This window comes from Squalius cephalus (genome assembly GCF_949319135.1).
Source record: "Squalius cephalus genome assembly, chromosome: 19".
Lineage (NCBI taxonomy): Eukaryota > Metazoa > Chordata > Actinopteri > Cypriniformes > Leuciscidae > Squalius > Squalius cephalus.
Window position 1 is genome coordinate 32694689 of NC_137140.1, and position 27429 is coordinate 32722117.

The following is a 27429-nucleotide window of genomic DNA, read 5'->3' on the forward strand; positions in this document are numbered from 1 at the left end:
GCAATGCTTTGCTATTTTAAAAATATGAGTAAAGTGAAAGCTGGCAGTGTTTATGATGCAGAAATTCCATTGAAATTCCTCTCCACACGTCATACTGAAAAGATGAATAGAAAGCGAAGTGCAGCTTTTCAGGTTCAAGGACTTGATTGATAAACTTTTGAGTCCTTTTCAATGAACAATGAATTAATACTGTGAACACAAACTGCAAATAACTCACCTCAGACTCAACTTACCTCACTTTCCAGAGAGCGTTGACTTGTTTCACATTAACCTGGAGTAACATCACAAACAGCAGACAGGCTTACTGCATCATGCCATTTCAGCTAAACAAAAAACAAACTATATATATATATATCTTTTGTGCTAAATTAAATAATATAAAATGTATCACTGCTTGTGGTTTATAAAATAATACAATAAAAATAAATGAAATGTTACTTTATTTTCTATTGGGTCTTGAATGGCTACATTGCTCTGGATTAGCATGAATCAAACAAGAGCCACTTTACAAATACATACATTGAGTTTATTCAGAAGTCAGTAGTGGATTTGGAGCAGTCAATGTTATCGATATGCACACTGTTGCTTTTATGTGGTTTATACGCTTGATTGGTACAATGACTTTTAGTTGTTTTCACTCCAAATGAGAAAGAACAACAACAACAAATTCAATAAAAGATATATGCAAGAATAACTTTACTGTCCCTCTCATTAGAAAATCAACCCTTTTTGGATAAAAATGCCAATTATTTATATAAACTGCATATAAAAAACAACAACATAAAATGTACTTTCAAGAAAAGCAATAAAATAAAATCATATATACAAACCTCTGTACATAAATGTGTATATAGTGAGGATAAAAATATCATGTAAAAATGAGAGAAAGAGGAATCTTTGATTATGAACTGGTCACGTGTCTCGATGATAATGTGCATAAAAAGCATCTTCCCGACTACGTTCCTGCCTAAAGAGAGAAAAACCATAATTCATCTTTAGTTTTAGCTAAACATGCACCATCTGCCAAAAATCCCCAGAATTCCCTGACTCCAGTTCCACTGCATCTATATTTGCTGTTGTCTGGAGTGATTTGAGATCTCGGCTTCGAGCGCTGATCCGGCAGTGGACACACACGATAATCAGCCGTTATGAGAAGGACTGAGGTGAGCGATTCATCATGCCATGCTGTCAGGGACGCTGACGTAAAATCATTGGAAGAGGGCCGATGTGGATGTCTCCGTTTGACACTGCCGTCTTCTGTCTTACTGGACGATTCCCGAGTCGATGGAGGTCTGCTTTCTCGTGGTCTTTGGAGGTGGAGGTGGAGGGGTCTTGCTGGGTAAGGGGGGCGGAAGGTGCTGGAACAATGAACAAAAGAGTTTTTAAGACAAACGCAATTCTTCATTATAAGAGTCACTGACCTGCATCCTGAAACACACCGCTCAAATAGTGCAGCTTGTCTCTAATAAACTCGCCATTACATTAATAAAGCCGTTCCTTACTAGTGTCAAGATGTTTGAAAAGAATTAATCAATGATTGAAGAAATAAATAGTAATTTTATATTTTGTTAATTTTCACATATAATAACAATATATTTATATATATATTTTTATCTCTAAACTTAAGTAACTATGAGTAAAAAAAAAAAAAACGAAGCATTTTATATACACTTCCATTCAAAAGTTTGAGGGCAACTCATTAAATTTTTTCATTTTTTAAAGGAATGAATACTTTTAACCCGCCAAGATGCATTCAATTGATCAAAAGTGACAGTACTTTTATTATGTTACACAAGATTTCTAAGATAAGGTTCAAATAAATGCTGTTCATCTAAGAATCCTAAAAAAATGTATCATGATTTCCACAAAAATATTAAGCAGTTTTCAACATTGATAATAATCAGAAATGTTTCTTGAGCAGCAAATCATCATATCAGAATGATTTCTGAAGGAAATTGAATTGGAAATGAAGGGAAAAAACAAACAAAAAAACAATATGTTCACAATATGACTGTTTTTACTGTATTTTGATTAAATAAATGCAGTCTTGGTAAGCAGAAGATACTTTTAAAAAACATTTTAAGAAATCTTACCAACCCCAAACTTATCAACTTATAAAATAATATATTTTGAGACTGTAGAACTTCAGACGGTTTCAACCTTTAACAGTAATTTCTCAATACTTTCAGCAGCTGCAGAGAAGTGCAGGTTCTGGCTGGGTTAATTAAAGGGTGTCGGATTTAGAAGTAAAACCCCTGCAGAGAGAGAGGCAGAGAGAGAGGCAGAGAGAGAGAGAGAGAGAGAGAGAGAGAGAGAGAGAGAGAGGCAGAGAGAGAGAGAGAGAGAGAGAGAGAGAGAGAGAGAGAGAGAGAGAGAGAGAGAGAGAGAGAGAGAGAGACGGACGGACGAGCGAGCGCTGGTGATCAGCGACAGCACACACATCTTCATTCACACAGTCGTGTGGACAGTGTTAATCATGACGAGAAGCGTCAGCATTCCCATCAGCACTTTGTGGCACACTGACATTCACTGACGCTGCAGCCACACACACGCACGACCGCGGAAACATTACTGCACTTTACAAATAGACTTTAATGTATGTAATGCTGTCATAAATTATAGTCTTTTTAGAAAAGACAGGTATTAAAGTTAGTACATTTTCTGAACCTTATCCCTTAAATGTCCGTCTAGTTTGAACTTGCCGCTTGCTAGCAACTGCTTTCTCCGCGGAAGCTTTGCATTTAAAGAGCTAATAAAATATTTCGACTCAGATCAAAATTTCATGTCTAATTATTTATTTATGTGGCATGTAGCCGGGTAATAAACAGGATAATGTACATCCAGCCGGTTGTTATCTCAGAATAAACCCCTTCAGGTTCAAGATGCAAGACCTGATCACCCTGTCAGGGTTTATTCTGCAATAACAACCAGCTGGATGAACATTATCCCTTACATGATCATGTAAAAATAATGGAAAGGATGTTGATGATGCGTTATACCCGTGGGTGTGGCGGTGGTGGAGGGGGTGTGGTCGGACTGGCCAGGTCTGAGTTGTCCATCAGGTTTCCATAGTCACCCATGCTGCTCTTGACAGGAAGTGGGGGTGGGGTTTCCCCCTTATCTCCATAACCCGTCCCATTCAGCTCTAGATCTGCACAGAAACACGACAAGAGTGCTGTTCAGATCCACATCATGATGCATGAAACCATATATCTCCAAAAACATCAAATGTGTCTACAAAACTAGCAAATGTGTGAATATCATTGTATTAGATAGCAAAATATTAAATCAATCAGAATTTACTCTAAAGAAAGGTACTAAAGCACAGTTTTCAAGCAAAACATTTTTACTAAAAGAAGTTTCTTTGCAAAAAAGATTAAAAAAAGTAAAGTTAGTAAAGTGCAGTTTCATGCAATAACGTTCAGAGATTTTAACTTGTGACTCTTATGAAGTATTAAACGCAATGCAAATGTGATATCTGCTGTTTGAGGAGGACTGTGTGCTCATTTTCCACTGAATAATCTAACACAGAGATGACGACACACAGTGCAAACTCAGGATTCAGACAGTGGGCTGAACCCATGGGAGAGTAAACGCCTCGCAAAGCCTGAATCCATTACACATCTTCACAAGCGGCGAGTGGGAGACTGGATCAGACTCGCTTTCATGCGAGGGATTTAACACTTCTGCAGAGTTTCACATCACAACATTACGTGTGTGTGTCATCACACTACAGCATGTTAGGGAGCATATGATGTCAGCAAACATGTCATATATTGGGGGTGTGGCTTAAATGATAGTTCACCCAAAAATTATAATTAATTATAAAATAATTTACAATTACCACCAACTGTCTGGTTACCAACATTCTTTAAAATATCTTCTTTTGTGTTCAACAGAAGAAAGAAACTAATTCGGGTTTGGAACAACATACTGTAAGGCTGAGTAAATGATGACAGAACTTTCATTTTTGGGTGAACTATCCCTTTAAGGTGGGAAAAAGAAATCCCAGTTATCACAGTCATTCATTTCCATGAGGAAAATGAAGGAAAAAAGAAGTTATTCATAAAAAGATCTGGATGATTTTTCTGCTTTGAATAAAGCCAAACAACATAACTTAAAAGATTTGTATTAATCTTTTAACAGCTACTATTCAAATAAATGAAAATGAAAATGTCACTGCCATTCAAAAGTTCAAAAGTCTTACCAAACGCAAACGTTTGAATGAAAATGTAAAACAGACTGAATGACTTGGATAGTTGTCAGCAATTTCAACTTCTAAAATATAATGATGATTTATGTTCATCAGAGGACAATATGTGATGCCAAAACTAGTGCTGCTATATTTCAGTAGATCAAGGTCATTGCACTTTTATTTCATATTTAAAATATGTAACAAAGTCTGCTGGTGTTCAGATGTGTGATTAGATATCTTGCTGCTGAATTTATTCTATTTGTCTTTCAGCTTCTTTTATTCAAAGGATTGGCAATTTTTTTTAAAATCTTTGTGGATTTTGAACTACATTAAAATGAGTGTTTTATTCCCAAAATAGCCCAACCTTTTGTAAAATTAAGTTAATTTCAACTTTTTTTTTTATCTCCCACAGGTTGGCAGGGCTTCCTTGCCAAATACTGTATCTATCCTAGCTTGCTTTAGTAAAACGTGCCTAATTTCATCATATTTCAGAATAAAACTTCTAGGGCAAATGTCAGATCAGTGTGATGTATGACACATACTGGATCCAGTCAGTAAGCTGAAGTGCAGTTTGACCCGGGGGGTGATGGGAGGCGGGACGCTGGGCACAGACGGGTTGGCAGGGGCTCCTGGGGACACGGAGAGTCTTTTCTCACCCAGTAAGTTGATCACCTGACTCTTCGGCCTCTGAGGCCTCAACGGACTGATCTGGAGAGATGAAAATATGACAGATAAATACAAGAGAGTGAACTGCTGTTTCTAGGAATCGCTATTTAAGGGATTCCATATATCAGGACTAAAAAAGACGACCATACAAACTGTGACCATGAAAACAGCACCGAGAGGATACAGACACAATGATAACAGGAAGAAAAAAAAAGTAACAGAGTAAAGAACAGCAATTCAAACAGCTCAGGTCCATTTACATGAGCGTACAGGTTTATTTAATGCATAATTCAGCAGGCTTATGAATTATTCCAGTCGTAAATGCCCATCATTAATGTACGATCAGTAGAAGTTCACATACAGGATTCAGGCAGCAGAATAAGTCACTCTGAACATGCCGACATGTTTAAACCTGCTTTTATTGAACACTTTTTGTACTGTGGCCACTGTTTTTTAAATTTAGTCTATAAATTGAACATTCTTCTCTGACTAAAATGGATTTCAATTGAGTGAAATAACATTTCTGGTAATGTGCAAAATTATGAAAATGTGCATCAAAATGTAACATCAAAATCAATGAAATTACTATAAATATATTCAAAATGAAAATTTTAGCAGGAAGATATTATTTGGCCTCAGACGAGGACATTAACAATAACGCTTAAAGGTAAAACTAAATGAAAAATAAAAATAACCAGGCGGGCTTGTTGTCAACATGCCAGATTAATTAAGCAGCAAATCAGATTTTTCAGCTCTCTCGTTATCATTTGAACTGCAGAGGTCAGAGGCCTTATGAAAGGGTCAAGGTCATTATGATGTATAAAAGACAAACGATCCAGAAGGTCCAGGGCAGAGTAATTACATGCGCTAGTTTTCCTTATTCAGAAGCGTAAGGTGAGGTGATGAAGTCTGTGAATGGGTCAATTTATTCGTATTATGTGCTGTTTGTTCTAGAACTGCTCGGGTTCATTTGGTGTTCAAACTCAAAGAGATTGAAGAGACTAGCGAGTGCAGATTCAGATTCAGCCTCAAAAAGAGATGAAAAAGACTGCTTTAGGAACGACTGATTAAACGGAAAGCAGGCAAAAGAAAGTCTTTCGGTTTACAAATGTTGTCCTTGGTTTCTATTTCTGTCGTGTCACAATAGGTATCTGTGTTCACAATAAAATCCCACTTTTCCAAACTCCTGCTTCTCATAGCTGTGTATTAAAGCATAATTCCGGTATTTAGCACTTTGAGTCTCTTTTCTGGTTTGTTTTGGATGAACTAGAGTGGTGGACACAGAAATGTTGTCGATGGGTCCTGTCTCGACTTTCTGACTCGTTTAGAATCGCCTTTGACCGCTTCAGAGTGGCTGGATACGGGCATGCACAGACATGTCCTTAAAACAACCCTTAACATTCGTTTTCAGAACTGTGCAACTCACCGAGTGGTTAGTGGTGTTCGTTGAGGATTAAAAACAAATATATCGGTGCAATGTATGATTTCAATCCGTGTTATTTGCTATAGTGGAACTATTTTTCAGATACCTCACAACCGCGTATAAACTTCCGCTCGATATTTGAGTCTGAAGCGCAGTAATATCAACGAGCAATGAGTCCTCCAACAGAAATCAATGGGATTTTACAAAATGCCAAATAAAACACGACAGAAACTGTATTTCGCTACGCTACTTGTTTTGGAACATCAACGAACACCACTTACCACTCGGTGAGTTGCACAGTTTTGAAAACGAACGTTAAGGGTTGTTTTAAGGACATGTCTGTGCATGCCCGTAGCCAGCCACTCTGAAGCGGTCAAAGGCGATTCTAAACGAGTCAAAAAGTCGAGACAGGACCCATCGTCAACATTTCTGTGTCCACCACTCTAGTTCATCCAAAACAAACCAGAAAAGAGACTCAAAGTGCTAAATACCGGAATTATCCTTTAAACATCAGATGATTGCCTGTGATTTGATTCTGCATGTTGTAAGTTTGATCCTGGAAACGTGTCGTGGCAGTGAATGATGCGCAGAGTAAGTCTGTATTTGTGCATGGATTTGGCACGGTTGTGTCTGTATGAACAGATACTCACAGTCTCTGACAGTATGACCGCCTCACTGGGCTGCAGGGGAATATCAGCGGTCTTCAGTTCCTTATCAAACAGCTCCTGGTGTTTACTGTTCCTCTTCTCCTTCTTTTTCTCCTTCCTGTCTTTCTCAGGTTCATCTCGATCCAGTTTATCCTGGGACTTACAGTGCTGCTTCTTTGGTAAAAGAGGCTCCAAGGCAAATCTATCCGATGAAAGAGAAGAGGAATCAAATGAAAAGAGGAGGACAGAGATAATTGAGCGGCGGGTACGTTTTATTGGATAAGACGGCTGGGCTGTTTAATATTAGAGAGAAGCCTCTTATGAAGTCTTGAGCAAATATTAGCACTCATCTGACATTTAGCTCCAAAAAGCACATTTCTGGTGTACAGTATCTAGTGTCATGGCAACCAACCATATTAGCGGATTGAAAATAATACATTATTTTTATTTCTGATATCAGGGTTGAAACTACTTTCTTCTATTTACTGCTGGCCCTGTTCTTATTTGTACTTCCCTATATTTTCACAGGCCTCACCACAAATGTTTCACAGGCATTCCCACAGATTTTGTGCTCAAACTCAAAGTGTGCACACATAAACCCGCCTCGCTGTACTAAATTAAGTTATTTTAGCTGCTTATTGCACGTAAACAGTCAAATACACACAAAACAATGTCAAAATACCGGTCTTCAAATAATCACAGTCAGTTATGTTTTAAGTGAACGTTTATAGTTGAGAGAAACAGTATAACGGATCAATGCGTCAGGTCTTAAAGTGACAGCAGCCTAATATACCGGTTGCCAAATTATGAGATATTATTAAAAATATCTATATGGCAGTTTTCCCCCATGGTATCGATGTCAAAATTGTGGCCAGTAAAAATGCTGATTGGCTGGTAACATTGGAAAACCACTAGGTTTTAAAACTTTTTAAATTTGCAATGGTAGCTGGAATATAATATTTAACAATATTCAGCTATAATACAACTATGTGGGCTATAAATTACTCAGTGAAAGAATAACATACAGTGACCTGTGTATGATTTAACACAGCCAAACTGATGCATGAAAATATAGGTAACCAACGATATCTAAATAACAAATAAATCAACAAAATCTGCAATAACAGTGTTTAATAACTCAAAGAAAAGCAAATGTTTAAGTTTGCAAAGCCCAAAAGCACATGACTGATGAATGAATGTAAGATGCAGCAGCACCAACTCGAAGCGCTCTCACACCGGCTTCATACTGATCTGCAGTTTCACAGACTAAATGAAAACTACAGTACGTGAACCTAGACGGCTCAATTCTGCCAAGAACAACTGTGTCATCACTACTGGATTTCAGATTCAAAGCTCAGAACAAACTAGTTTCTTAAAAATGCAGTGATGCTGGAGAGAAATCATACACCATCCATGCAAAAGCCAATATCTCCACTTTAAAGCGTGTGTGTGCATCATGTCCGCTGACCTGCCCGATAATGAGACTCACAGGCAGTTTTGTAAAGCGGAAAGCAAGGAAAAAGGGAAGCAGAATGTCTGGCTCTCATAATCAGAATCTTGGGCTCAAGCGAATCAAAGTGCTTTAATGAGATGGATTAACTAATCAAATGAAAGCTCTTGTGAAGTGGTGCCCTTCACAATTAAATACCAGCGGAGGGCATCGCTGATAGAATCGCTCTCTTCAAACACGCACTAATTAATCCTTAAGGTTGGCATCTGTGTGCCTGCCACGCTAGACTGGCAGCAACCTTTCAGGGTGTCAGGGTAAAGAGACCGAATAAAGCACTAAGACCACATGCATTCCAGTGATTTTAACACAGTAAAAGGTTGACTTGGACACACAGGCAAAGCGGTGTACTTAAAACCCTTAAATGCTGTAAAATCACTGAAACGCATACTGTCCTCAGATCAGTTTATGTCTGTTTTACACATATAAACCCATCTGATCCGATCAGCTGATTCTGTATGAACTGATGGAACTTCTTGAAGCGCAGTAAAATGATCTGGGAGGCACGGCCGCTGCTGGACATGATGTGACGTGATTCAGGTGCATCTGTAAGCGTGTGGATGAGAACAGACCGCCCACAGAGAGACAAGATGGAAATGACAAAGAGCGGGAAAGAAAGATTACGGGAAAGAAAAAAACACACACTCCAACCTATGAAGTGTTCCTGTACTAGTCCTCCAACCGCTGAAAGAAGAAAATAAATCATTGTCAAGAATCCAGCCAGTTCAATAGAGGTCTGAATCAATGGTCTAGTAATAAGGGTTTGTCCAATGCCTGATTCTGATATCTAGCGTAGAGAGAGATTTATATTCTTCAATTTTGTGCTCATTTAAAATGAATAATCCAACAATATATGTGTGTGTTGGAAATAAGAAGTAAAAGGTTTAATCTCAGACACTGATCCAGACCTATGATAAATGCATTCATTTATTTGGCTATTTTGTAAATACTGTGATCAAAAATACAGTAAAACCAGTAATATGGTGAAATACTAGTAACATTAAAAATATTTGAATATATTTTAAAATGTAATTTATCCCTGTGATCAAAGCTGTATTTTCAGCATCATTACTCCAGTCTTCAGTGTCACATGATCCTTCAGAAATCATTCTAATATGAAGATTTGATGCTCAAGAAACATTTATGATTATTATCAATGTTGAAAACAATTGTGCTGCTTCTTTACAGGATTTTTTTTACAACATTTATTCAAAATAGAAATATTTAGTAAAATTACAAATGTATTTACTGTCACTTTTGATTAAAGTTTTGATTTTTGATCAATAATATTTACTACTGTATAGAATATATAGTATAAATCTCTACTTCTTCCGGCTGCTCCCATGATGGGGTCGCCACAGCAGAATTATCTGAGGTTTTATGATGCAACCCAGCACTGAGAGTGCACTATATTAGTATAAATAAAGGCGAAATATCTGCAGATATATTGTTCTTTCAGTCTGGATCATGTTTGTGCGTGTGTGTGTGTGTGTGTGTTTACCCGTCTGATCCCGGTCTGGAGGGCGAGTTGTCTGATGATATGGAGGTCACAGAGGCGACAGACAGTGGCCTCTGAGACGATGGCATGGTGAATGACCGAACCATTGAACGTGGCCGACTGCCCCGCCGCTCGTCTGACATGGGAGGCTGAAACACACAGTTCAAATATATGACATGAACATCACGGCATTTCAACAGTTCTTTTTAAAGAAGCCATATAGCATTTACAAAGCAAATACTTGCACCAAAAAAGTCAATTTAGTTTATGATCATTTTTTAATTTTTCCCTAAATGACCTCTGTTGTGACTGGTAACATCTATGAGAGTATAAATATGCCAATATACACATTTTTCAGACCACTCCCTAGCGGTTTCCACCAACCAATTTTTGTGTGCATTTTGGGATATCGCATAAAAACATATGCTCTAAATTGAGGAGGATTTTTTTTTTTATCCTATAAGAAGACATGCACATTTACCGATTAAATCCCTCGATGTGCAACAAAAACAGAGGGCATGAATGGATAACTGGACTAACCAGCGGACCAATCACATCGCACACGACGCACAGCATCCCAAATGTTGGTTTGGTCATTCTGAAACACCCGAGCCAATGTCTGTCATCAGAACAGTTGAGTATAATAAGCTCTCTCTGTGTTCCCAAACACCAGGCACTCTGAACGCAAGACTACATGACGGTGTTTATTTCAGTCATTTATGAAACAGGAAAAAGAGCAACATCTTCCCTGATTGCAGAAACTTCAATTATTATTACAGAATACAGATATTGTTTGCCAATTTCCCAGGAAGTGACAATTTTTCTTTCTTGAGTACATGGAATGGAAACGGTGCTTTATTCGCAAACCTTTTAATGCAATATCCCAATTTTGCACACAAGTTTGGATGAAAACACGGACGGACAAACTTACGATTCCCGCGGCACATGGGCCAAACTCAGTGAGTGTGTTTTTGCTCATCCTCAGGTTTCGTTTCCCCTGACCTCTTTCTATGTGTGAATCTCTGTACATTTCTGTGTGAGCATGAACCACTCATACCTTCCTTATCTTCCTCCTCTCGGTCACGTTCGCCCTGCGCTGCCCTTGAAACAGATATGTAGCACAGATCACGTTCTCAGACTTTCACACACTGTATAGGAGGCATCGCTGCTAATTCTAGCACTTTCCCAGAGCGCAGTGATCAATATCTGCCAGCTACAGTAACTATCTGTCTCTCTCTCTCATGCTTTAGATCTCTTTATCTACCTGTCTTCCATACTCTTTTGTCCCCGTCTCTCATTCCCTCCTATGGACTCCCAGCATTCTCTTTTCAGCTCGTCTGTCCAGACTTGGAGGAAAGCAGCAATTCTTTTAGAGTGTGTTTAGAAATGTCTTTGTCACAGTTACAAACACACACATTCACTCAGTGTGTCTCAAAATACAGCTGTGTGGAAACTTTCCGATCTCTCGCTCTACTTTTCCTCACTGAAGACAATGTAATGTCAGGCTGCATTCATCTAAGATAAGGTTCCTGGCACCAAATACTGTAAAAATGCCACAGCCAAGTTGCTGAAGGCTGAAGATGGACTACATGTAAAAGCTGATATGTAATATTTGCCAGTCATATGTTAATGAGCATATGGTTATGACACCCAATAACATGAAGAGCATGCTCGGCATTGTTTATGTCTAGTACATCAAACATTATGAGTGATCATATCATGGAAAACAGAATATTTAATGTATCACTCATCAATCAACAATAGCATTAAAACAATTTAAAAACTAAGTTTTGCTACACAACTGATTTTCTATAGCATCAGGATGTGAATATAAATACCACTCTGTAAAAGGAAGAAGGTAAGATGTTTAAATTCATTATACAAATTGCAATGGCATTTCAATCTGATTTTTTTTTAAGAGACTCATCAATCATACATTAAAACTACTATGCTATATTAAGTAATTTATCTTCTTTATAATAATAATAATAATAGTTTTTTTAAGTAAAATTAATGTACCATTGACTGACATGCTCTTGTGTCAGTGCTGTTAGACCTACTTAAAGTTAATGACTCTCAATAACACCACTGATGAACTACATGATTAAGTTGGAGGAAGGTATTACAAAAATTACCAGTCTGAAGACAATTTTGATGGTAAAGCTATCTTAATGTGATTAACAACATACTGATTAAACCACTGGAATGAATTTAAATATATAAATATTTAAGCATGTACACAGACATTTTCTTACTTCAAGTAACCATTTAAAAGGTTTCTCACTAAAATAGTAACGTTTTGCCATATTAATAATACTTAATGAATTAATTTTAAACACAAAATGGTTAAATACTAGTTTAAATGTACTAGTTTTTACATGCATATATTGTAATGCTGTAGAATTATGAAGTACATTATCTTTTTTACAGATTTTTAAAATTAGCAACACTTACAGCTCTATTAAAGCAACTCACAGCATTTAACACTGCAATTGCACAATGACCCATAATCATCTAATAGCTGCCATGACTTTATTCAATTCAAAATTTATAAAGTGTTTTTCACAATACATTTCACTATAAAGCAGCTTATCATTATAAAGCAGCATATTTCAATAACAATGCCTTATTATCCCCAGTGAGCAAGTCAAAACGGGGTCATAAGATAGTAAGGAAGAAAGCATGAGAGGAAACCAAGTCCCAACACCGGCTGGATGACAAACGCAGACAAACATGCAACATAAATCAGACACAGAATATGTAGTTCAATTAAATCAATGATTACTGAATGTGATCTGCTTGTGTTGTGAGGTAAGAGTCCATGCTGTGATGAGGAACATCCATGTTTTGATGATTATTGCTGAATGCATGAATGTTGAGCGATGACTACATGATGGACGATAATTATGGCTGAATGAATGATGAAGACATGATGCATGATGTTTCTGGCTCGAATGGTTTGGAAAGTGAGTGTCTGTTTGGACTCACTAGTGTTCTGACGCCGTACTGTTTCTCCACCTTCTCTTTGAGCTGTTTGAAACACGCCTCCAAACGCTCGTGAAACGGTCGAAGGGCCTCCGTCACCTTCTCGCCGTGGATACGAACTCCTTCAGCCAGGTTCGGGATCTGAATAAGATGCGCGCACACACATACACAAAGCAAAGATGTTAAGCCACAATGTTAAAGGGCTCCTATTATGCTTTTTTACATGTTCATCTTTCTTTAGTGTTTGATGTTGCTGTTTGAGCATTAAAAAGGTCTGTAAAGTTCCAAAGCACAAAGTCACTCCACAAAGGAAGTTATTCTCTATATCAGTGTCATTGAACTCCCTGAAACGCCTCCATTGTAGTCTTCATATGCAGAATAAAGGGGCGGGGCCTGGTTTATGGAGTTAATATTGTGCCATAATTAAACAAACAAATCCAGCATTTTGCAAACAAACTCGATCTGCTTTGCACTTGGCTTCTTATGAGATCTCTCGGCTCGATTTTCTCATTTATTTAGTCGAGTTTTCCTTTGCAAAGCAGATCGAGTTTGTTTGCAAAATGCTGGATTTGTTTGTTTAATTATGGCACAATATTAACTCCATACTGGTTGAGTTAATTAGTAGTGTGTTGAAACTCACGGTTATGGTAAGGGGCGGGACATTATCCAAACACGCTCAAAGCGCTTGGCCAATCAGAGCACAGTGTGCTTTTCAGAAGGAGGGGCTTCATAGAGACAGGAACTAAACAGAGCGTTACTGACAGACTGGGAAGAGAGGAGCTGCAACAATGACGAATATGTGAAAAAACAAATGTGTTTTTTTTTTTTTACATTCAAGCATGAAAACCTATTCTAGTAGAGTCCAAAAACAAAATCAAGACTGTAAAAGTGCATAATAGGTCCCCTTTAAGAAAAAATCACAGCATTCACCCCAGAAGTCAATCTTACTAATCAACTAGTAGTTTATTATGCCTGACTCACCCCTACTACCCATGATGGAGTGAGACATAACCTGCGGGTCTTCTGGACTGATTTACCGAAGCCTCTCAGTTGCCTGTGAATCAAGCGCAGTGATTCACCTCGGCCAGAAATATCACTTTGAGGTTCAATTTTCTGTCTTCTACATAAAACCTCTGGTCTGACAGACACATAAAACAGGAAAACAGCCACTAAAATACCAATGCTGGGTTTATTTGCAAGCCACATTAAAAGTCGGATCATATTACACAGGATTTAAAACAAACCTTTGTGCACAAGCATTCATCACACAAAGCACTGTGTTCTCTCTTCTATGACTCAAAGAGTCTCCTGCTAGTCTGAATAAAAAGAGAGAAATATAATGCACCACCATCAGACGGATACACACACACACTGAACTGCTCAGCTAATTGCAAGGAGAAGAGGTGCTGTCTCCAGACATTAGGAGAGCATGAAGTCAGAGTAAATCAGAGAGATATAAAGATGAGATATTTCTGAATAAAGTCCAACGAGGTTCACGTTCAACTGATGCAATGCAGTGCAATGGAAAAAAGCACTTTCTCTGACATGTTCATCAACCATGAAAGTAAAGACATCAAGCTTCTCTTCAAACTTTTGAAATGACATCTCAAAAGAAAAGTATAATAATTGTATGCTTTACCTTTGAAAGTACAGAAACATACTCTGCACAACTGATAAGGTGGTTTACACCGTGAAAAGGGATTTTCTACCTCTAATTCAGTTTTTGCTTAAAACAAGAACAAACACCTGTTTAATTCTAAGGGGAAAAACATTTATTGTTCTGACCAGATTCTGGCAGATATTTGATAATGTTTTAAGCAAAAACGTACTGAACTTTGATCCATTTCTATCTTATTGCATTTTGTATCTTAAGTAATTGTATCTCATTGTTGTATCAACTGTATCTTATGAATATATTTTAATATTGCTACGGTGCTCTGGATGGTTGCCAAGTTGTTACTATGCGGTTGCTGAGGTGTTTGCATTGACTAGATTAGTTCCGCCACTAGTAAACATGTTTGACGGCCTGTGTGGACTGACATTTAACTAACATGACCATAACTGCCGTGAAAGAAAAAAACTATTGCAGACGAAGACAGTTTATGCTAATTAATTCTAAGGCGCCCTTTAGCCCTGATTAGATTCACAATATAAAACAACCTCTTCAAATTTACTGCGCAATTATATGGATGTAAAATTCATATAGAGACGCACAGTTTGTTCAGACACAAAGTGCATTGAGCCTCCTGCAGTCCAACAGTCATGACATTACAGGAGAGAGACAGAGGATTCCCACTTTAATAAGGGTTGTTAGCACCGCAGGGAATTTCTGAAGGAGACAGAGATATAGACAGATAGAGCGAGAGAGACAGAGCAGCGCTTGTGTCTCCAGGGAAACCTAGACCTTTATAAAATGATCACAGTGACGGAATTCTGGGTAGGCGGCATAGCAACAAAACTGCTTTAAAAGGAGGCTGCCAAATCACACAAACACAACTACAAATGCACCTCATCTACTAACTTTGACTGAAAATAAAACAGATCAGCACATATGGACATAGAATGAATAATTCAACACTCAAAGGCAGAGCACATCAATGCTTTCCTTCAGTTGCAACATTTGCCTGTAAGAAATTATAGAACAAGGTGCTGAAAAACACCCAAGGTCACGAGTAAAATATATAGCTTGAGTGGCTTCAAGTTTTTAGTAATCCTAATGACCTTGCTGATCTTATATAGGTGTGTTAGATTAGGATTGGCTTCTAAAAAATGCATCTTATTTACATTATATATACATTGCTAAGTGGTTGTTAAAGCGATACCCTACACAAAAATGAATCTTTTACTGACCTTCAAGTTGTTCCAATACTGACTGTCTTCTCATTAAAGAAGATAAATGTTTTTCTCCATACAATGAAAGTCAATGGGCTTCAGTGCTGTTTGGTTCCCAATCTTTTTCAAAATATATTTGCATGTATGTATAGATTTAAGCTGGTAGTCTATTATATATTTATTCTATATAAACACATTAAAAAAAAAGTCATATATAAATCTATACAGTGTATATAAAATAAAAAATACAATTAATCGAAATAAAATAAATAAATGAATGGAAAAATTGTGTCTTGTGTTCTGCAAAAGACAAAGTCATACAGTTCCAGAACCTCATGTGGGTGATTAAATCAGAATTTTCATTTTTGGGTGGAGTTTCGCTTTAAGATGTTCTGGTGTTTTTAGGGTGTTCTGGGTTTCCAAATCATTGCTATGTAGTTGCGAAAGTGTTATGAGGAGGTTGCAATAACTAGTTCAGTTGTGCTTGTTCTATTCATGACGATAGCAGACACATCTGCATATTAAGATTGTTGTGTAGGATTCTGTAAAAGAAAATATATTTATGCAAAAGTGAAATTGGAGCATTTATGCACTTATTATGAGTGAAGTGTTCTGGAGACATCTGAGATTGTTCATCTGGAGCGCATGTACAAGACTAAATTCTTCTGAAAGTGTCGACACACATTTACATTACAATTACATTTACATTCAAGTGACCCAATTCTGATTTTTTCCTCCAATGTGGCACAGATGGGACATGACCCACGGACGTGTAGGCAGGAAAAAAGCACATGGATTCCGATATTCTCAGATCGGTTTCAGGCTGTCAGCAATGTCAGCAAATCAGGTGGACACCAACCACGATCACATGACTCTTGTCAATGGCACAATGGAGGACGAAGGCTCAGCCTAATGTTTTGCCGACCTTTAAGGATGGCGCGGAAAGCAAAAGCTTGTATTATCATTTAATCTGCGTCCATAGCAAATCGCACAGCTTTTACTTCCTTTTCGGCCTAAGCTTTTCCGGGTCAGTGCGTCTACCTTAGCTTGTTTCGCCAAGTGTCTAGTGCTTGCAGATATCGGTCACTTTTAAAAGCAGATGTACGGTAAGCTGGATGTCAAAAAAATCAGATATAAAAAAAAAAAAAAATTAACAAATCGGAATTGGGCATCAAGACCTGCAGTGTAAATGTGGCCTAAGTAAGTGGGACGTGATTGTTTTTGCACTGTTCATGACAATGCAAGCCGCACATATCTGGCAATGGAGAAATGCGTGCTTTCATTTTACACATGCATCACCGCACAATCCTTCAACACAGCGCTGGACTCCCACTGTGAATTGCTTGTCATTAACATTCTAAACTCACCAGGTCCTCATGTTAGCTTACCAGCTGAAGTTCCCGCACCTGCTACAGTAAAGTGTGTTTACTCAGTGCAAAGGACACAGGCTAACATGAATGGAGAAGAACAAACAACAGCACCTGACATCTGTGAATAACAGCTCTGGCTCTGTGAGAGGGCAGCACATTCACACAGATTAGCAGAGCTGCCAATAAAAGAGACCAGGGCAGTCGGCCCAAACGCCACAAAGAGGTGCAAGCAAGCTTAATCAAAAGCTCAAATCTGCAGGAGGATTGTCCTGCCTTTTCACCGCTGTTTACATGACTTCTGTGTCAGCCGGTTTGACAGAGCATCGATAGCGGTGTGTGAAAAATGTACGCAAGGCCCATTTTACCTTCAGGACAGGCCGTATTGATTGCCATATGGCTTTCGGTCCCTCATGTGCTGTCAAACACAAACTCTACAGTTAAAGTATTTGTTTTTTAATTAATGTCTGCTGCATAAACTATACATCATTAATGTTCATCATCTGTATAAAGATTGTCATATCTATAACAATTCAACTTTATACTGTAAATAATGCTATTTGTGGTAAGATGGCATCAACGCATGTCTGAGAAAACGGAGGATAAGATAAAGCTTTTCTGAACTGTTTCATGCCGTCTCAACAATTGATTTGTGCGACTCAGCTTGACGCCCTCTTTGTGGAGGAACACGGCACACGCGCAGATCTGTGTCTTTAAAACACATCTCAGGTAAGACAAAGGAAGAGAGACATATTTCATTCTCTGACAGGATGACAGCTGCTGTAACTCATCAGATGCAAATGTCCTGACCTGACATGAATCCGTGAGAAAAAATAAAGTGTTGTTATAGTCATAAACAACAAGACTGATACATTCAACAAATAGCATCAAACTACCTTTACCATGTAAGAAATACATTTGGGTTGCTCTACAAAATGGTCCCTTTATGCCTCTCTTTAATGTGTAAATAATGACTTTTACTGTGTCATTGCAAGCATTTTTCTAAACAATGTCAAAAATGCCTTATTTTATTTTTAAATGTATTTTTCTCCAGCTTCTGTTGCTTTATTAACAAATCTGTTATAAACAAATATAGAAAAATAAAAGTTTGTAGTCTATGATGCCTTTATTCTCTATAAGTGCATTTTTAAATACTATACTGAAAAATAAAAAATAGGGGTAAATGATGACATAAAAGGGAAAATCTATTACAAACACAAATTAACATTGATCAACTGCATAAATTAAAATTGGCCTAAATCATCTTTTGTTCACTGTTAGTTTATGATACTTAATGTAATGTTAAAGGTCCCATTCCATGGATTATTTTTATTATTTAATAATGTTTCCAGGGGTGCCCTTATAATGTTAGTATGTTTTTTAGATCAAAAATTGTTATAATTTAGAAATAAAAGGCATATTTCCTAGCCTGATTTCATTCCCTGGTTTGAACACTCTGTTTGAAGGGGCGTGTCTGCTGTGAGACTTCAGTGTTGTTGCCCTCTGCTGTGATTGGCTGACATGCTTGCATATGAAATATCTGGCATTACATGTGGAACTATCTGGAAAACTTTTACTATTACAGCTATTATACGTTCTTACTATTACAGCTATCTGGATTAACGAATCGTGAGAAGTTTTTTAAGTATTTAGATCTATTCCCATCACATAAAAGGTTGCAGTGATGATGAGCATTAAAGCTAGGGTAGGTAATCCTGTTCAGAAAAAAAAACATTCCAAATTTGTTTAAACTGTCTTTATATACCAATACATAATTAAAATGTAAGTACTCTGAAAAAGAAAGTATAAAAATCGAGTGTCTGTAGACCTCTCACGACTGTTGTAAACACAGGTCATTATTTCCATTCACTCCACCCCCTCCCTTCTGGGCTCCTTCCAAAGCCACGCCCCCAAAACACATGAACGCGGGACGCCAAACGCTCAGGCTCAGCTGAAGACGCATTTATTTACCTGAGACGAGCGGAGAGGAAGGAGCGCAGTGCATGCAGTGACATCATGTCAGAATCACATGTAATAAAATACCTAACTTTATCACTATGAATATAAACAAATATGATGGCTTTTAGTACTCACTATCAAGCTAGCATATCGATACTGGTAAAGTTTAAAATATATTTTGTTTGATTCGGTAACGAGCTATATTTAGGCTATAGGTAACGAGCTATATTTATAAGGCAAAGCTAGGTTGCATTGATACACGTTTTTCCATTACCATCAGTTAAACTGTGATGAAGGTGAATTTCGTGTAAGAGTCATAACATAATACGGTGTTTTGCATGAAAGAGTTTCCATGATGAAAACATTGTTGACTCTGATGAGGACTAACGTTACACTCCGGTGACAAGTACCGCATCGTCGGTTCGAGGACAGGTCCACTCCGGGGTCGGGGACGAAGCAGAGGAGGTCGTTCAAGAGTGCGGGCAGGGTCCGAGGAAGTAGTTTAGCAAAGTAGCAAAGCTGGCATTGGTACTTTTTGCTGCATTTTCTCAGCCATTGTGCCGCAAACTCCTGCTTACTCGGTGTAGTGAGCTGAATATTTCCGGGAACGGTGACATGTGATGATGAGTGCACGCAGGGCTGTGCACGCAGTGGTGCTCGGGCACGAGACATGAAGGCATCTGATTGGTTCTTTACATTCGCACCGAATGGCAGTGATTGGTCAGAGTTTTTACTGTCCTACAGCTGCTACAGAGGTCAGATTTTTTCCATTCCTTTTTCTGAACACATAATGTATTGACTACTATCAGAATGGAAGGACCATTTCACCCAGTATAAAAAAAAATGTTTCTGAACAGGATTACCTACCCTACCTTTAAGCAGATGACAGCCTGTTGATCACGTGAAAAAAGATCTTATCATTGCAACACAGTTTCTGCACTCTCACTAATGATTTCACCAATGCAAACATGAGGTATATAAATACAGTAAGAGCTTCGTTGTGCAGTGTAACAGCGTCATTGATTTCATAACGAGTTCTGGCAAGTGTCCATATAAACTCGCGCTGTGTGTCACAGCTTGGCCGATTGGAAAGGGATTGTTCTTTGATCGCTTTCTGTATATTAATCACAGTTTAAGTAAGATTATTTTCATCCTACTAAGAGAAACGATGTGAAGTTGATCGCTACTTCCATATTAAATCACTACTTGTACTTACCGCTTGCTGGAATATAGTTGAAATTGCCCCCTTCGTCAGTATGAAACGCTGAGAGAAGTCTGCTTGATATTATCCCAGGTTAGAAAAACAGTCCGTGGTGAAATGGACAGAGCAAACTAACAACTTCGAATTAAACTTTTGCGGTATCCGATATATTATAGATAAACATCAACCACGTCTGTTGACATTTCGCCATCAATACGCCTGTGTTCCTGTGGGCGGAGTTTAGTCTAAACACGGTTCTAGTGACATCATTAAAGAAGGAAGTAGAGGGGTGTAGTCCAATCCAGCCGTTTTTTGTAGTCAACTTCTGTTAAATAAAATATCTCGCTTGGCATTGAACTTTGAGCTTTATAATTTTACAGATATTATTTATACTCTAACAACAACATTACACACTAACTAAAGTTTGCAACATGGGATCACATAGAACGGGACCTTTAACAAACTGAACCTTAATGTAAAGTATTGCCTAATATTTATTTATTTACAGTAGCTTGAGATGTCAAACACATTGTACTTGGTCTCATAGAATATTTAAACACTTCCTAGGTGTTAAACAAATAATCAATCAAGATGAGACAGTGTTATTGAATCTCTACACACATAATCGACATTACAGGAAGCTACAGAATCAAGTTTGTCCAGCAAACACACACACACATTAGCAGTGTTGAAAGTATAGAAGAGAGAGTTTGACAGGTTTGTTTTCTGTCCCATGGGTCTCCTGGTACAAACTATCTGTAGAGTTACATCAGTACCTCACATCTGTTCTGTTCACAGAAAAGCTCTTCAGATGTGTGTCATCAACGTCTTTCTTTTCATCTAGCTGAAAATACATCCACAAACCAGCCTCTGTGTCGTTACATTTCTGTCCACGTCCCTAAAGCAAACAAGCCTTCAATAACCATTATGCAACAGAAGCGTTTATGTGCTGAGAGTAACTATATACGACACGCGCCTGAATGCTGGGACAGCTGGTCAGACTGATGACTATTCATCACACACAGGACAGTCAAACAAGTGAAAGTCAAACAGAAGACACAACACTGCTCTCTGGTAAAAATCTGTGTTCCCACACCATTTGACCAATGCATTTCCAGCCCTCTAAAATCAACACATTAAAGGCCAAAATATCTCTATTAATAAGATAAAATATGAAAAAGTGAAAATCTGTTTAATTCTGAAAAAAATTAATTGTCAAAAAGAGGCACCAGTGAGTGCTGTCATTGTGCTTTATGTTACGGGGCTGTTGAAAGCTTGATTCTGATTGGTTGCCAAACATTCTAAGGTGAGCAATTATTTTCCAGTAAACACATAGTTCCAGTCAGGTCTTCACCGCATTACAGTTCCATATGTCGCCAACTGGTTTCAGTTATTTCAAAGGTCTTTACAGCCTACAACAACAAAAGAACAAAAAACTGACAATGACACTGACCAAGCCAATAAATAAAACAAACAATATGATACAAATGCAAACTATTTACACGTTTTCACCACAAAATTGCATTTCATTATCAATGGAAAGCACACTCCCTTTCTCCCGTTCTCTCTTGCATATAAATGCACACTTAATGTCGAGGTAGTGACTTTGCTGTTTTTGAAGCAGTTAAACTTACAGCTTTGCGATTAGTAGAGACTCTGCTTCCGAACACTGTTGAGAGACACTATCAATCTATCAATCACTCTCCATTAGTCTGCTTGTCAATGGCTCAAGCCTCTGTTGCCATCTCTAAAATGACATTTTGGAATTAGCAAATTCAAGAACACAAGAGCATTTTAAGGACAAAAACCTGACAAATGTCTTGAAATAAAACATCTGAACAATGTCTTGAGGCATGGTAATAGTACTATAAGCAGATTAATTGACTCCGGGTCATTTAATTATTAGAAAAATAATGCACACATCAATTATTCTTTAGGCATGACAGATGTTGTTTTGGAGAGATGAAAATCATCGGAATGCATTCCCTATTAAACAGCTACAAATGAAACTTCAACAGCGTTAAGATCATCTTCAGTAGATCTCTATCTCACACATACACAATACACAATCTCATGGACAAGGCGGCAGGAGGATTTGACGTGTTGCTCTGCCCTGTAACCATTACCACTGTTTTAACTGAGTGAAGAGAGATAAAAGACTTTAGATGTGATGATAAAGTCAGTTTGCAGCACCAGACACGTGCTGCTTCAACCCAACATGTGGAAGTACATCAGTATATCCCCGGGAGACTTTCCTTTAAATAAAAACTCACGCTTGATATTTATACTGCATGACAGATGCTTTAAGATCTTCTGAAGAACTGTGATCTCACATTGTGCATGCTGGTTATGAAAACTTATGAAAAAAGTTATGGTTATGAAAAAAAAAAATATATATATACAGCATTCTTTGAAAAGGATAGCTTGAATTGATCAAAGAAAATACATCAAATATACCAATAGTAACAGGTTTCTACAACTGAACTTTTAATCAGACATGTTATTAAAATAATAAAACGCAACACTCTTATACTTCACATGACAAGAAAGCTGTCGGAGAACTTAATGGTCAAATAAAAAATGCATAAAAAATGTGCTTTATATTATAATCACCAGCAAAATCATGGAAAACACCTTAAGATATGCGCCCATTACCTGCCAGGCAATCAAATCCTTCAGCCTTTCAATCTTCTCCTGGTCATTGGGATGATCCTGGATGTATTTTTCAGTGAAAAAGGCCTATAGATGATAAAACAATAACTATAAGTATAAACAACCCAAAAAAAAAACAAACAAAAAAAACAAAACACCTAAAACCCATTAACTACTGTTCAAAATTTACATTGATAATAATCAGAAATGCCTCTTGAGCATCAAATCATCATATTAGAATGATTTCTGAAGGAAGTAATGATGCTGAAAATTCAGCTTTGATCACAGGAATAAATTACATTTTAAAATATATTACAATAGAAAACACTTATTTTAAACTGTAAATAATATTTCACAATTTACTGATCCAAAAATTTGAATGGCAGTGTATAATATGAAACGGATAAAATAGTTTTCACAATCAAGTTGATTCACTGTGTTTAATCTTTGTGCCGTCACACAATTTGGCAATAATTACCAGAATAATCTCATACCTTCTCATAATTAGTAAAGCCGCCCATGACAGCTGGGTCCACGATGCCGTTGAGGAGCATAGAGAGGGGGTTGATGGGAAGGCTGGGGTCGTTAAGGTGGCGCTGGACCATGTTGCTGATTTTCTCATTGGTCAGTTGCATGGTCTCCATAGCATTTTCAAGGGGACTGATTTCCTCCTGCAGACAGACAGACACATAAAAATTATAATTTTCAGAGAATATTTAACAACAAAGCATGATTTACAAACAACTACTTTGACTAAAAATGACACTAAACAGGCAGAACGAATTTACACAAATGCCAAGCAGGAAACATTCACTAGGCAGAGCAGCAAACGATGACTCTTACTTTAACCAGCTGTCGAACACATTATTGTTACGCAACAACCAAAGTTGAAATCCAACAAACAAACTCCACTAATGAGCAGTGAAACAACACGAGCATGTTTTCAAGTCAAATTATGCCTCGTATTCCACACTGAACTGTTTACCGATGTACTAATGAATGGGTTAACACGTTCTCTTCGGCAATAAAGGAATTTCTGGCTCCAGATCCGTCACACATAATGCATCTGTGACAGGATCCGAAATCAATCTGCGAAAGACAGATGCTCTGATGTGTCTATCTCGGGAAACTCGTGCCAGGGAGGCTAATGAGAACGAAAGCACACGTGAAGCGCCAGAAAGAAGAGTGCGGTGAGACGGTGAGGAGAAGAGCTAAAAAGAGACAGTGCAAATTTGAACGGATAAACACCAGGGCGTCCAATCTGGGCATCACATGATGAGTGCCAGGCACTATACTGCAAAATATTTGCATGGAGCGAGTCAGCACACATAACCATGATTCTCTCAGCGCTGGACAGATTGAGGACGACCTCGTCAGAATAGCATGATGGAAAGAGAAAGAGAGACAGGTCATGTCGTGCTGTAATGGAGTGTGGTGAGTGTGAGACGCGTCTACTTTATCAGATTGTTGACTGATGAGGCCCAGATGTGAGGTCTTTCATACTCAAATATGGTGAGAGTAAGACAGGTTAGGTCTACTTTAGAATATATTGTACAGGTATATGTTGTGCAAGAGCGCAGTGAGAGTGAGACAGGTCAAATCTACTGTATCAGAGTTCATTCGAGGTGAAGTGAGACAGGCACCTTTTCTTTCAAACCATCAAAAACCAAGAAGTGTGATTTTATGAAACTAGATGTTAAACCTGGCGCACTCACCGGTGAGGCAGACACCACTTCAAACCAGCGCAGGATGCCAGGCAGCTTATAGGCGGTAACGTAAGTCGTTCTTTCAATCCACATGTTCTTTTGGAGGAAAGGGAAAAATTACACACAAAAAAAAAACACATTAAGTGAACATTTAACAAAATGAAAGCTTTTAGCAAAAGGCCACATTTCAGGTAAAGAGTGGCCACAACTCATTCCTGCATTCTTACAGACGCTGTTTTTTTGCCTTCAATTTAAGCCTCCATTTACTGGATTTTAATGGATGTTTACCAATAGCAGATGTAAGTGGGGTGGAGGTGGGACAGACTTTATGTTTTAGCATAATGGTGCAGTGTTCTCAGGTTTGTTATCTCGCTGCACTATCTCAGCGTGAGCTCTCCTGAATCCATCTTAAAAAGGGTTTTAGAAAACTGGCCATTAGAAGAGCACTTTTCGCATGCATTGAGTGGAATAACAAAAGGAGAAATGTTTCAGGCACAGAAAAGCAAAAAGAATCTCACTGCAAACTCATTGTCGGGATCTTTCTCTCCTTTCCGGACCGGCCGCGAATACTGGAACTTCTGGACCTCATTTACGGTGTAAAAGCTGAAAGGTAAAATGAGAACCAAGGTCAATGATGAAAAATTCATTTTCAGAGCACCTGGGGCTTTTGAGAGGGTTGCATTGGATCAAGAGGCTTGTAAGAGGGTCTGACAATGATACCAAATCTAAAATCAACAACATTGTTGAAGAGTCGTGTTGGAAAGTCGTGTTTTGGTCTTGAATGATGAGTGTTTTTGAATTAACCTGTGTAAATCTTTCTTGTTTACTTCCATGATCCATCATTCACAAAGGTCTACACATCTCCCATCTGTGTTGACTACATACTTTGGGCTAATTTGACTAGAAAGTGTAGTAGAGCCTTAACTCAGTTTAACAAATGTGACCACATCTACATGCATTATGCAGAATTCCATGCCATGAAAATGCAGTTTAAAAGTCCTCTGATTCTGTTAGGACCTGTAAGTTCACCCTTTGTAAAGCGTGTGTCAGCTTTGGTTGGGATTTTCTGCATTAACAGACTGACTGTAACAGGAATAAACAGCATTATAGAGCTGCCTGTGAAAGAGCATAGCATTGATTGGACAAACTTACTGAACAAATACGCCTGACAGTGAATGAAATGATGTTTCGAGTCTGAACAAAACACTGAGAGATGAACGAGCGGTAAATGACTGATGACTGTACACAATTAACATGACATCAGTTGTGAGTAGCCTGTTGAAAATGCAGTGCTTTTGTGCACACTGATAAACGGATAAGTAGTTTTCCCAGCAGTGGAAGTGAAACTCATAATTAATTTATCTTGGCTATTACTGTTGTCTGAAAAATGAAGCTCAGCAGTTGACAAAACAGAGAAGAGGAAAAGAGCTCTGCATTGTCATTCGTGGAGAAAATGCTTAAAAACACTATTTTTCAGTCTCTCAATAGATTTCCCGACATTTAAATTTTATCAAAGGGTAATATGACTAATTTCAGTGATGTATCTGTTGAGAAAATGATTCAATAGAACAGCCTACATGCTATTTCTGAAAGCACAACTGCATAACAATATTAAAAGTCACTTACTGTTCACCACCTACAGAAAGAGTCAATGAACGAATCAATGGATGGATCATTAAAGTAACAGTTCACACCCAAGAAAAATGAAACAAATGTTCTTTGGAACATAAAAACAGATATTTTGAGACTATCTCAGAATTGTGATTGTTTTCACCAAAATAAGGGTAGCCAAATGGTAACCAAAATGAATACAAATATTTTTAAAAAAGGTAGAAAAGTAGACCATTTGACCTTCCCAGTTCACAAATACACTGAAATACAGCAGATTGTCCAAGTCTGAATATTCCAGTTGCATTGAGACATGTGCAGCGCACCTTAAATTAGCATGGTGATGCTAACATGCCTAGAGTCCTGCCTCTGGACTGGGCTATGAACAGATTCAAATTGGATTTAAAAGGACACAGATAACCAGTTAAAATATTTACAAATGTATTAGCTGTAGGGGAGAGATCCAGCCCTGGGCATGAGAGCAGAGACATGGCTGGAAGAGGAGAAACAGACAAATAAACGTCAACTGTAACATGGGAGAAATAACCCCCCCTTAAGCTCCTCTTTATGTTCACACTCCGGTAAGCTCATAGAAATCACACCCTGTCATGTGATCTTTGGCTCTGATGCATATTTACTCAGAATTGTGGGTAAATAGTGAGTTTTAATTACTTTTCATGCTCAGTGGCGGCTCTGATTGGCTGCGGTAAGCTGCCTCCGGCGCTTTATCGAGATCAGTGATAACGCCACTGTTTACCCCGTGGCACTGATTCAGCCTGAAACAGACTTATGCTTCCACTGCAGGTGTGTGTGTGTGTGTGCAATTTATTAAAGCACAGAGGAGTGTAGTAAGGTCAAGCACGGTTTGCTCACTGCACATTTCCATTTTAATCAGCTGGGTGAGTCGCTCTGAAACACACAAACCCCAGAGATCTGCCCGCCGGTTTACTGACCCGTCTATACACACACACACGCACGCGCACACACAGGTCAGTAGTCAGGCAGACAGATGGATAGATAAGACAGACAAAACAATACAGACAAACAGTCAGATTAAATCTGAATATGCAAACAGACATTTAGAACAGTGTTACAGTCAGACAGACAGATATAGACAGACAGACAGACAGATAGAGATAGACAGACAGACAGATAGATGGAGAGATTATAGATCGATAGATAG

At 38.1% G+C, this 27429-nt stretch overlaps 1 protein-coding gene across 4 annotated transcripts in view; it reads right to left on the reverse strand.

The window, feature by feature from the left end:
• Positions 1 to 424: 424 nt before the first annotated feature.
• The window catches only part of dock1 (dedicator of cytokinesis 1), a 224234-nt gene continuing 197229 nt past the window's right edge, over positions 425 to 27429 (reverse strand). For 2 of the 4 annotated variants that reach the window (XM_079851387.1, XM_079851385.1), the window contains exons 43-53: positions 25157 to 25241; positions 24648 to 24734; positions 23427 to 23603; positions 22936 to 23019; positions 12925 to 13062; positions 9940 to 10085; positions 9090 to 9122; positions 6935 to 7133; positions 4738 to 4903; positions 3000 to 3151; positions 425 to 1358 (exon numbers count right to left, since the gene is read on the reverse strand). In XM_079851387.1, the coding sequence (XP_079707513.1) occupies positions 1263 to 1358; positions 3000 to 3151; positions 4738 to 4903; positions 6935 to 7133; positions 9090 to 9122; positions 9940 to 10085; positions 12925 to 13062; positions 22936 to 23019; positions 23427 to 23603; positions 24648 to 24734; positions 25157 to 25241 (1363 nt within the window). In that variant the 3' untranslated portion in view covers positions 425 to 1262. The remainder of the gene's footprint in view (positions 1359 to 2999; positions 3152 to 4737; positions 4904 to 6934; positions 7134 to 9089; positions 9123 to 9939; positions 10086 to 12924; positions 13063 to 22935; positions 23020 to 23426; positions 23604 to 24647; positions 24735 to 25156; positions 25242 to 27429) is intronic. The other 2 variants (XM_079851388.1, XM_079851386.1) reach the window with 1 other exon arrangement.